General features: G+C 37.3%; 1 protein-coding gene across 4 annotated transcripts in view; it reads right to left on the bottom strand.

The window, feature by feature from the left end:
- The window catches only part of Lim3 (Lim3 homeobox protein), a 202214-nt gene that overhangs the window by 36954 nt on the left and 153082 nt on the right, over nucleotides 1-12178 (bottom strand). For all 4 annotated transcript variants that reach the window (XR_014443569.1, XM_083138620.1, XM_083138613.1 and 1 more), the window contains exon 3: nucleotides 4607-4809. Coding sequence is in view for 3 of the 4 variants with exons in the window: in XM_083138620.1 (XP_082994746.1) it covers nucleotides 4607-4809 (203 nt within the window). In the remaining variant the exon portion in view is untranslated. The remainder of the gene's footprint in view (nucleotides 1-4606; nucleotides 4810-12178) is intronic.

The raw sequence follows: 12178 nt of genomic DNA, 5'->3' as shown, positions 1-12178 counted from the left end.
GATTGCAGGCAAACCACGAAGAGGCGGACACGCGCATTGTAGTTCACTGTCTTAATTCTGGTGCTGATAACATTGTTCTCTTAGCACGTGATGCAGATGTATTAGTGCAATAGGTAGATTAGATGTACGAAATTGGATTTGCGAGCAGGAACATACATTCCAGTACATGAAGTCAGGCAGAAGCTTTCATTTACGGATCCTGTCTTCGAAACTCTCATCCCATTCCACGCCATAACAGGATGCGACAGAGTATCCTACATGGCTGGGATCAGTAAGAAGACAGCATGGAAAATATTTAACACTACTAAATCTTGGTGTTGACGAATTGAAACAAGAAACAGCACACAAGGCAGAGAAGTTCATATGCAAGTTGTATGGTGTACCGGATGCAAGCAGATGTGATGAAGCCAGAGTAAAGCTGTTCAGCAAAGGAAAAACACCACAAGCACTGCCCCCCATCCCCCACTACCGATGCTCTACTGTTACATGTACAACGGGTCCACTATCAAGCCATGGTGTGGAGGCAGTCGGCCATACCAAAACCTGTGTTACCAGCACCTACTATCTTGGGATGAAAAATGGTTGATGGACAGCTTGTTCCATAACTTCAATCACTGCCACCAATTCCACATCCCTGCTACGACATTATCACCTGTGGATGTTTGGGTGGTTGTATATCCGCTACATGTTCCTGCAGGAAAGGCCAGCTTGTATGTACTGCAGCTTGCAAATGTGCAGATACTGGCACTAAGGAGTGCATGAATATCCGTGACTAGAAAAATGTTATACTATTTTTGTGGGAAAAATAAGGTTGAATAAGGATAACGTGCGGATTTATCATACACTGGTACTGTTAATATTTCAATATGGTCTTATGCTTTGAATAATATTATTATTTTGCATCTTTACTTCAGAAATGTTCTATACTTTTTTCTGTATTAAAAACCTACTGTTACACTGTTTTATTTCTAGTTCAAAAGTATGGATACGAAACATTGCATGGATGCACGTAGCCGCCATTTTGTTTTTTAGCGATTTGGAACAAACAGCTTAAAATTTCAGATTAGAAAACATAATATTTGGATTCAGCATACCCAAAAACATAATGTTTGACACCAATATCACTATTTTCTTTCTGCTCCTTCAAAAATTAATAGGAACCCATTTCGTATGGCCGCCATTTTGTTTTTTTAGCGATTTGAAGCATATAACACCAAAATCGAGAGTGGCAAACAAAATATTCGTAATCAGCACATCAAATACATTCAGAAAATGTTGCTTGCCCGCTTTTCCTCAAAAATGCTTCCTACAGTCAGAATTTTCGAAAATTGTCCCAGTCTAATGCGAGAAGGATAAACATTCATCTCAACCTACAACTTTTACATACGTTCTTGCACTGTTAATAGTATTCTATCGTGACTTTTGTCCCATAATGTAGAATTTGTCTAAGCATAGTAAGTAAAGGTTTTTGATTGTTACATATGTAGTGTAGAAATATTTTCTCATTACCTCAATTGTGTAATTTCTCACCTTGATTCAAACTTGTCAAACAGTTGGAAATAATATACCGTCCGTCCATTTCGATCTGCAGCTGAGAGATCGGGAGAAACGTGGCGGGCGGCGCTGACGGAGGTGCCGACATTTGCGGCCTGTAATGCCCGCATATTTTTATGGACATATGCAGACATTTATATAAATATTGCAAAACTAGCACTAACCTGTGTTATAAGAGTTGTTCAAAGTGATGTCCACCCACACGCCTGGGAATTTCTGTACAAATTGCCTACACACGTCTCGACACGAGTCTGTTTTCACGTAAGTGTCATACATAAAAATTCTTTGTTCTAACGTGAACCTTGCGGCTGGCATTCCAATCGTCTGACTGACACAACACACATACACACTGCAATAACACAAACAAGTAACGGCAAGTAACCAAGAATAACACTCTTACGCACAGTACGAAATTAACACGCTCTTGGTTTACATCTGCCTGCCACTATATTCACAGCTCTGTAGTCGCGAAGGAACAAAAAACTTGAGCTAGGAGATTTCGGATTGCAAGGAAGCTCACGAACACCATTAGCTTTTAACGGTTCGTCTGCAGCGTAATCTTGATACAGTGTTGCACATTCGAAACCTCCAAACGATCCCCATCGACACAAAACTCTTTCAAGGATATAAACTTAAGCAGGACGTTACTGGTCAAAACTATGATTAAAATGTTTTACAGAGTATTATCTGTGGCTCTTAATATAATTTCTAAAGCGTATTTATTTGTGTATATAAGGGTGGAACTTGGAAGAATTACAGAAGAACTTTTGCGTGTTATAACACAGGTTAGTGCTCGTTTTGCAAGATGTCCACAAAAATAAGCGGGCATTACAGGCCTCAAATGTCGGCATCTCCGTCAGCGCCGCCCACCACGTTTCTCCCGATCTCTCGGCTGCAGATCGAAATGGACGCACTGTATATATATATATATATATATATATATATATATATATATATATATATATATATATATATATATATATTTGAAGAATATACGTACACTTTTTCCCCATACTATTATTTCGTACTTTAATCTTTCCTTTTTTTTCATACAACATAGAAACGCAAACAATTCTATTCCTATTATATTACGATAAAAAAGTACATTCACTTCTGGCATTGTTGAATATCTTGATGCACATGTTAATATATTTTATGTTTATGTGAACGCGACTATTTTGTTAATATAGTGCACTAAAAGATAAGAGTTTGATTTTCTTATATGCATAGTTGCATATTACATTTGACAAACACAGTAGATAAACTTGGAAATTGAGATTGCGGATTAATGAGCAGAAAGGATAAGGTACAGTAAAGTTGATATATTTTGGAGTACGTGTACGAAAAAGCAATTTAAAAAAGAGGAATTTAATATTTGGGGAATGATTACCCTGCAATATTTACCAAACATTGGAAGGCAAAAACGGAAATTAATAATATGAATGCACTGAAAATGTAAAACTTAATTTTTGGGACGGACGAAAAAAGAAGTGCGATTGATTGATTGATTTAGTTTATTTTACTTCGCGTTTCGTGCCTCTTGGCTAATTTGCGAAGATGGGGATGAGTGATGAAATGATGAAATTGATGAATGGACATTCACAAACAACCAAGCCCGAGCGGGATTCGAACCCGGGACCCTTGGCTTCGCAGCGCGATGTTCTAACCGCTCGGCAAAAGTAGTGCGAGAAGGGTGCTCTACATATAAACATAAATAAATTAAATGTGGAACAGCTAATTAGAAAGTACACGTAATATGACTGCTGGAAAAGAAAAAGTAAATAGCTATTGCAAGTATGCGAAAACAAGTTTAAATACGAAAAAAATATGAGAGGGAACGAAAATGAAGCGAAGAGAGACAATAATGAATAAAAGTATATGTTTCATGTGTTAGTGCAGCGTTCTCATGTGTGTTAATACAGTATTAATCAATATCTCTTTCGTAAACTTGATTAACGTTAGTACTTAAGAGTACATGCAATTTTACACATGGATTTAAATTTGTAAGTTCTCAATTTCATTTTTGTTGGTTGAATATGCATATATCTCGTAGTTGTGCCTACTTAGGTGTGTTATAATGTAATTTTCGTTGTGCGGTCAGTGGCCAACAATACTACAACTTTTAATAGTCAGTCTATTAAAATATTAGAGGTGTAAGTAGTAATGTTCTAGATGCTTTGGACTATGTGAATAAATTACTGGTACCTGATATCAACAACAACAACAAAATATAATCATTTGGCTCTACAAGTAACCTTGCTTTGATCTACAATTTTAATTCCAAAGATATAGCTTACATTTCTTCACTCTACAATTTACCTTCAGGATTAAACCGTTCCATTTGTTGGTTTCACTATTTACATTTCAGATATTGCAGTTTCGTTGCTTGGCTCTATGATTTACCTTTTAGATTTCAGAGTTGAATTGCATGGATCTATAATTTATTCTTCGATTTAATGGTTTCATTATTATGCCCTACATGTTCCCTTTCGGATTTAACAATTTCATTGCTTGAATCTACAAATTACCTCTTGGGCTTGAAAGTTTTATTGCTTGGATCTAAACCTCACATCTTATATTTAAAGGTCCCATTGTCTCTACAACTTTCCTTTATATTTATCGATTCATTTGTTTGCCTGTTCAATTTGACTTTTGGATTTCAAACTTTGAGTGCGTGGTTCTATAATTTACCACTTTTATTTAATAGTTTGTTTTAGTCTACAATTTTACTTTTGAATTTAATAGTTTCATAGAGTTTCATTTGCTTGGTTCTAGAATTTATCTCTTGAATTTAATAGCTTCATTGCTTACCTCTGTAATTTACCGTTTGAATTTAGCTTAGCTCCACAATTTACCTTTTGAGTTTAATGGTTTCATTTCTTACTTCAGAATTTACCTTTTGAATTTAATAGTTTCAGTGCTTACCTCTATAATTTACCTTTTGAAATTAGCTTAGCTACACAATATACCTTCTGAATTTAATGGTTTCATTGCTTAGCTCAAAATTTACCTTTTGAATTCGATGGTTTCATCGCTTAGCTCTATAATTTACCTTTGGCTTTCGAGGATTCGTAGTCCGGCTTGCAGACCAGCTTCTTGTCCTCCATGAGGTAGAATTCGTCGCCCGTGTTCAGCTGCCGGTTGCACATGACGCAGGAGAAGCACTGCAGGTGGTAGACGTTGTCCTGCGCCCTCCGCACCACCTGCGTCGGGGGGATCCCCTGCTCGCACCCTGCGCACTTCGTCCCGAACCTCCTGTGCCGACAACACCAAAACAAAGAAACATTATCCTTTATGTACAACCAGCCCGTGAGCACAAAGATAAAAGGCTTCCTAACCACTCTCAACTATGTAGCTAATTAATTTGCCGCCTCGGTGGCCCGTTTCGGGTTCTAGTCCTGGTGTTGGCATGTTTTTTTTCAACAATTACAATCAATTGTCACTCATATTCATCCTCGCGATTAGTCGAAGTGGCAGAAGAGCAACGTAAAAAAAGAAAAATGCTAAATACTTCAACCATCAAGTCAGGATTCTAATAGTCATTCTTTCAACTTTAATGTTGTAGTGCAATGTGATCAATAATTCTTAATCTTAAAATTATTCAGTGCGCTGTTTTCCATGTTTTTACATACAAAGTTTGTTAGAATAAGGTTCTAATTTCACCGCACCTAAATAAATGCATTGAAAATCGATAGTAAGATTAAATTAACTTGGTCGATATCTTGTCGTGAGACAAGAATCAATCTAAAGTGATTTGTCGATATTTAAGAAATTAGGAAATTGAAGATCTAAAATTTAATATCTTGACAATAATTGTGCACTAAACGGAAAATAATAATAATAGAATTTTCAATCGACTCTTGGTGGCCCGTCACGTATTTTGAAGTGAGGAAAGTGGCTCTATCTGTCGGGAAATTCTGCGATCTCTGTTCTATACCTAGGTATAGATCAATAAAAGGGCCTAAGAGGCATAAGGTGCGTGCGAAATGGAAGTAGTGGAAATGCGGGTAGACTCTGTGAATGTCTGATAAATTGATTGTTCGTCAAAACTAATGGACTTAGTTGAAGGTCTCTCTCTCCGTCTCGTTGTCATCACGACGAAATCGCGAGAATTTTGGCGAGAGGCATCATGTTTCTTCACAGTGTCCTTCTAAGTGGACGAGTAAGGCTATGAAATGTTCGATCATCCATCCTATACTCCTGTTCTGGCCACATCAGACTATTACATTCCCCTAAATTGAGAATGTCCTTGAAGGTCTGGCATTTCCTGAACAATGTTAGTGTGAAGTTCCTTTAAGGATAAATACGTTCCCCCAATCGCTTAAAGTTGTTCCAGGATCGTTACACAAGATCCATTTCCCTTTGAGAGCCAATGTTGGATAAACTGGCATTGCGTATATATATTTTAATGTCTTTAAGATGTTACACTACAATTTAATGTTTTTTTTAAATATAATATGTAATTTTGACTTATTTTATTTTAGATAGAAAAATGTCATATATGCAAGTTTTACTTCGTGTTTTCACATAATACATCAGACTTCATAGTCACTTGCTGCAAGGACTGGACCCTCCAATGTGTCGTGTTTGTAATGTCATTTTAAGTATTCGGCATATTCTCGTTGAATGTATCTAGTTTGCTTTCCTCAGGCCAGGTGTGCCCACAGGTGGGTTTCTTGACGCGCCTGCGTCATGGGAATTTTTGGGGGGACAAAATTTTAAACCAATTCAATATATCTTCACTCAAAAATGGGGAGGGGGATCGTATCGTTTGATTGACTTGTTACTCATTTTTAGTTATGGGTATTATGTACAGTTTCCTTACCTGCCTGTGGGTGATCGTGGTGATATGGTTGAAAAGAAACATCACCTCTTATGCCTTTAGAATCGGTTTGGAAAGGAGGGGCTGTGCTATTCGCATTAATACAAGGTTAGTCAAGCAGACAAACTGCTAAGAATAAGGTTCAGTACACTAACAATGGCAGTGAGCCTGAACAGTTTTGTACGTTTTATGTTACCAAACATGAAAGTGAGCCTGCATATATTGCTTAAAGATGTCTGTCTTATATTATTCCGCAAATATTCTCTGACCGAAATAATGTGAGGAAATAATTCGGCATAATGGGCGAATGTTCTACCTTTTGGGGGGAGTGCGTCATAGGCCTTGTGGGGATGGGCACCCTCCTCAGGCAGACTTTTAATGTTTGTGATCCCTGTTGGGAGATGACAACAGAGTTCTATGAAATGTTAGTTTTTTTGCGAAGATCAGGTCTGTTCCATTGTCTGTGAGGAAGTTTTTGTTTTTAGAAAATCCTTATTTTTTAATGTGTTGTAGTTTGTCTTATGCAGGTCCATTTACAACCTTGCACTTTTAGCTTTTTCAAAGGGGCTTTTACACCCCTTGTTTTAAATTTCAAGTAAGAGTTTTAGATAAGGGATTACTTCCCCGTATACACTGAAGGGTGCAAAATGGTCCAAAGTGCCGACGTACCCAAAAATTTTAATTCAATCAATTAATTCATACTTCCAATGCAACATGCAACGTAGATGTACAAACCATTATGTAGAAACCTAACGAAGCAGATTCGAAAATAACTCAGGTTAACATATTAGTGAAAACCTATCGGGTAAGGACGGGGCAAACGGGCATCCCCTAAGAAAAGTATGAATATTTTCGGTTTGAAGTTAGCAACAGTGCAGCAGTTGGAGTTGTGTACGAACCTGAACGTTTGCGAGCAGTTGTGTTGAGCATCGGAAGAAATCGTAAAGAAGAAACGCGAATTCAGCATAAAAACTTGACCAGGTAAGCAGAAAATGTACGTGCAAAACCTTGAATACTAAAAAAATGTGTTGCGAACACAAGGATTGCATAGGTCATTATGGACCCGCCGAAGTTGTGATTTGAAGTGTGGTGAAGGCAGTAATTCCTTTATATATACACACGTGTTGACAACATTGTGCTGTCATCTGGTGGACTTTTTCGGAATGTAAAGTCAAAGGCTACAAGTGGGGAAAATGGACAGGTTGCCGTTGGGGCAAGCGGACATAGATGAATTGTATTGCATTTAACTATTGTTAGGTACTTTTTGATTGAGATACTAATGTACAATAGATTTGACTCAGTAATGTAAATGGCAAGTGTGAATTGTATAGAATGCATTTTGTATCCTTGAAATGTTTGTGTTTCTAATACAATGTGCCCTTGTTACAGGATGGTGAGACATCGAGAAAGAACAATGTTGTAAAGGGGTTCAATGCTTATGGAATATATCCCGTTAATCCACAACGACTGCCTGGGCATGTCTTTGTTCCTGCAACTGTCCACGTTCAAGATGAGTGATCATCAGAGCCTACAACAAGAGAAGAGGATGTGTCATCTCGTGGAAGTTTTGAGGAGCTGAACCCTTTACCATCAACTTCTGGGACCTGCAGGAGGAAACGCAAAACTGGGCAATCACATGTATTGAGGGATCCTTCCTTCTTCGCGTGACTCAAGTACAAAAAACTGAAAGATGCAGCAAAAAATCAAATAAGTTTAAACGCACCGCAAGTGATGAGTGCCGTAAATGCAAAGATGTGTACAACCAGGGTCAAAATTGGATGCAGTGCTTAGACTGTTCTCTCTGGTTCCCTGTAAATTGTGTTGCAAAGGTAAATTACCCTTAATATGTGTGTTGTTATTGTGAGAGTAATGATAGTTCATAAATCAACACGTGTCTATCTGCCCCGATCAAATGTCCGTCTGCCCCGAACGTGCGGGGTAAACGGCCACTGCCGCATCCGGGGATTGATCACACTATTTTGAGACAGATGTTCATTTGCTTGCATACTATGTGCTATAATGTGTTAACTGAAGGTTCACACCTTTTATGCCAATAGTTATTTTCATTCTTCAATAAAATGTTTCACAGTTATTTTGAAAATTGTGCTTAGGGTGTCCGTTTGCTCCGTCCTTACCCTAATTGCCTACGCGGATGCTGATGAATTAAGAACCTCCCCGATTGCGTGGTGGTAACGCCGTCACCTTGGAAACAAGGGATCCCAGCTTCGATTTTCGGTAAAGGCACATTACACCGTGGTTCGGACCTCACTTTAAACTGTGTGTTAAATCCTGATTAGTCTATCTGAGAAACTTTCTTAAGTAAACTTGTTTTTCTGCTTGACGCATCTTTTCGACGCTACAAACCCTGCAAAATAGAACGTTATCCTGAATATGTGCCTCAACGCGAGACATGTTCATAATTACTACTAATGGATTTAATTACCATAAACAAAATATATGTTGCTGCAGCCATGAACCTTCGGGTTTAAGAAGGCTAGAGAGTTAGTTAGTTAGTTAAACAAAATATATGATTGGTCTCTGAATAATCAGGTAGCCTAGATATATCTGAAGATGTTGCATAGTGGAGTAAATGTGGTTTAGGTAATTTATCAAATGTCATTCTAAAGTCCATAATCTGCATATCGGAAGAATTTGGATACCCGGATATTCCGAACATCCGGATAGAACAGATTTGATGAAGGATTTGTAGAAAATCCGTACAGTGAAAAAGGAGAATGACATAAAAGAATAGTGGTTGGCCCGAAAAACGGATAAACGATTAAAATGTCTGGATAATGCACACATTCGGATATCCGGACATTTCTAATAATCCGAATATCCATATTCGGATAATACGGACAATACGATATCAGAATATCCGGATATTAGAAATCTGGATAGAAAATTATCCGATATCCGGATAAAATTTTATCCGCATTTGGCCATCCCTATTTTCTAGTTCATTAGAAAATTTCGATGGGTCACGACGCGCTGACCACACGTCACACAAAGAATTACCACTTGGCAGATCCTGACTCTCAAGAGACTTGTTGCGCCATGGTTCTCGAAGTTATTATTTGCTTGGTGTGAACTGATGAAGAAATCATTCTCCCCCTTTTCTATTGAGAACATGGGTTAATTGCACGCCCTCCTCCCTCCACCAACATTGCAATGAATATCAAGGCCGCCCTTAAGTGATCGATTGAGAGAGTCGTTCTTTTAAGTGCTGCACGAATACAAGAATCACTTTTTTAAGTCATCGAAAAATTCGAAGATTTTTTAAAGTGATCGATACGTAGAAATATCACTAACTGTAAGAGAACACTCCACTCAGCAAAGTGTGATAGTTTATCGTGTTGAGCAAAATAAAAATCTAATGATACATGCATACGACCTTAGATTCAAGAAAACCATCAAGAAATAAGAGAACAAAACAATAAAAGGTACTTTAATAATTTTAATAATAATTCTGTATTGCGGAAAAATCTAGAATTTGTTTCAAAATTCATCCTCCACTCATATTTCCTAATCAACAATCACATCTGAGAATTCGATGGATTTGTTGTGGATTTTATGAAAGATTACGACAGATGTCACTCCTATTATTTTTTTCATAATTTCGATTTCTTTCTCATTTTCATTCTTTCATTCTTTATAAGGTAGATGGAAACTTTGTAATCAAATTTTCAGCTTATGAAACAAAGTGGTTGTACTAAGGACATCCTAAGAATAATATCTCCTCCTTCATAAAATTTGTATTTGTAGCAGAAACAACTGTGGAACTTGGTGTTAAAATATGTAGAGGTGGTTTTAATAATGTTCTTCATTTAGATTTTCATTTCTTTGAACGCATTGCTGCTATCCATTTTAGAAAAAAATCCTGTGTCGTTTCACTCATGACTTCACAGCCAAATTAAGGGTTTCCACATCATCGAAATGTTCCCCACGAAAGGTGTTTTTCAACCGGGGAAAGAGGAAAAATCTGAGGGAACCAAATCAGGGCTGTATAGCGGTTTGGACCCCATTTTTGTTACAGCCTCTCAATTTAGATGTGAGTGGTGTAACACAATACTATGAAGTAGAAAGTCACGTCTTGTCTATCCAATAGCTTCCTTTAGCTTCTTCAATGCCTGCACAAAGTAACACGGTTACGCCTTGTTTCCATGTTAATAAAACATTAAAATGCTGAAGTTTCGTCTGAAGAAGACCTTGTTAGAGGGTGGAAACGTTACGTTTTTTTATGTATATTTTTTATACTATAAAAGTTTACCTTGGTCATCATTTTAATGTTTTACTGCACAAAGTGTTCATTCAAGGAAATCAGTAAAAATGACAACGCGTCTGCCCCAGAAGATTGTCACCATCACTTTTCCGGAGGGCAGAGTTGTTTTTTCCTCACCTTTTTCTGTCGAGGTGAACGGTGCATTCCATTGACTTGCGTTTTGTTTGAGTCATGCAGCAACACCCAGGGTTCATCCCCCTTCACAATATTAGGTAATGATTGATTCATTTGGTTTATTTTACTTTGCGTTTTTGCCACTTTTGGCTTATCGCAAAAATGAGGATGAGTGACGATATGATGATATTGATGAAAGAACACTTATGCCCAGGCTGAGATTCGAATCTGGAACCCCTATGGCGTCGTAGCGCGATGTGCTAACCATGATGGTCGGCAATATTTGAGAAAAACGACTCTCATAACAATCCAAAACGTTCCGTAAAGAGTGGCCCCTTTGCTCACATTCTTCATAGGTCTTGGGATACATTTTGAACCTGTTTTTCTGTAGACGAGATCACTAATTATATTGTTTCGACTATAACAACAATGAATTGCGTCACACAGCTATTGGATATTCACACGACGATCATCTCTAATGAAGTCATTCACTCGTTGTATTTACAAATCTATCACTACAGTTGTGGGCATCGGTTGTGGGTCTCCCACTCCACTGCCTGTCCGACAATGAACTTTCCTCTTTCGAAACCTCTTCAACCATCTTCAGACATTATTAATGTCGATTGTACGCCACCAGCAGTCTTCTGTGGATCTCTGGAACCTGGCATCCTTCTTTTTCCAAGAATTCAATCACCGTTATTTGCTTTCCTCTGAGAACCACGTTCTTTATTTCTGAGTATTGTGTGCGTGCGCACATTGGTAACATATCATAGTACGTAGTTAAGAATTGTAAGATATACTCGTACATTTCCTATTATGAAAACATTTTATTTATATGATAGAGAAATAACTATAAATATTGAGAACATTTTTCAAAAAAATAAAAACTTGTCGTTATGTGTTACCAAAACAACTTAGATAATAAGATTGTGTTCGTCGTTGTGAATAAATACATGAACAAGTAATATGCTCCCATGAGCATTAATCAAAACACCGGCATATTCTCAGTTATGGATTAAATTTTTTAGCAACTGACAAATGAGAAGACATTATATCACAAGAAATATATAGGCTATTTTATTTTTCTATTTGTATATCCTCCTACAAAACCTTATTTAATTTGTGCTAGACTGTGTATTATATTGAAATACCACACTAGACTTTCAATAAAAAGTGTAGTTCTATTGTGCTGATATGGAATATCTTTCCATGGCGATTGTCAACGCTTATATCCGTTGTTGTAAGCAAGTCGAAATTTACAAATACAAGGTAAATACAAGAAAGTGGCTGCTATATTGGTTTGCCAATTAATCATCTTCAGTGAGTTATTGATTTGCCTGCATTTATATATCTTGGTAATGTTTGTAACAATTAAATAACTTAATAGGGATATCTGGAAGTATTTG

Source organism: Lepisma saccharinum, chromosome 1 (assembly GCF_977018435.1).
Source record: "Lepisma saccharinum chromosome 1, izLepSacc3.1, whole genome shotgun sequence".
Taxonomy (NCBI): Eukaryota; Metazoa; Arthropoda; class Insecta; order Zygentoma; family Lepismatidae; genus Lepisma; species Lepisma saccharinum.
The sequence above is the reverse complement of the archived record's forward strand: the minus strand, read 5'-3'. Positions and strand labels throughout refer to the sequence as shown.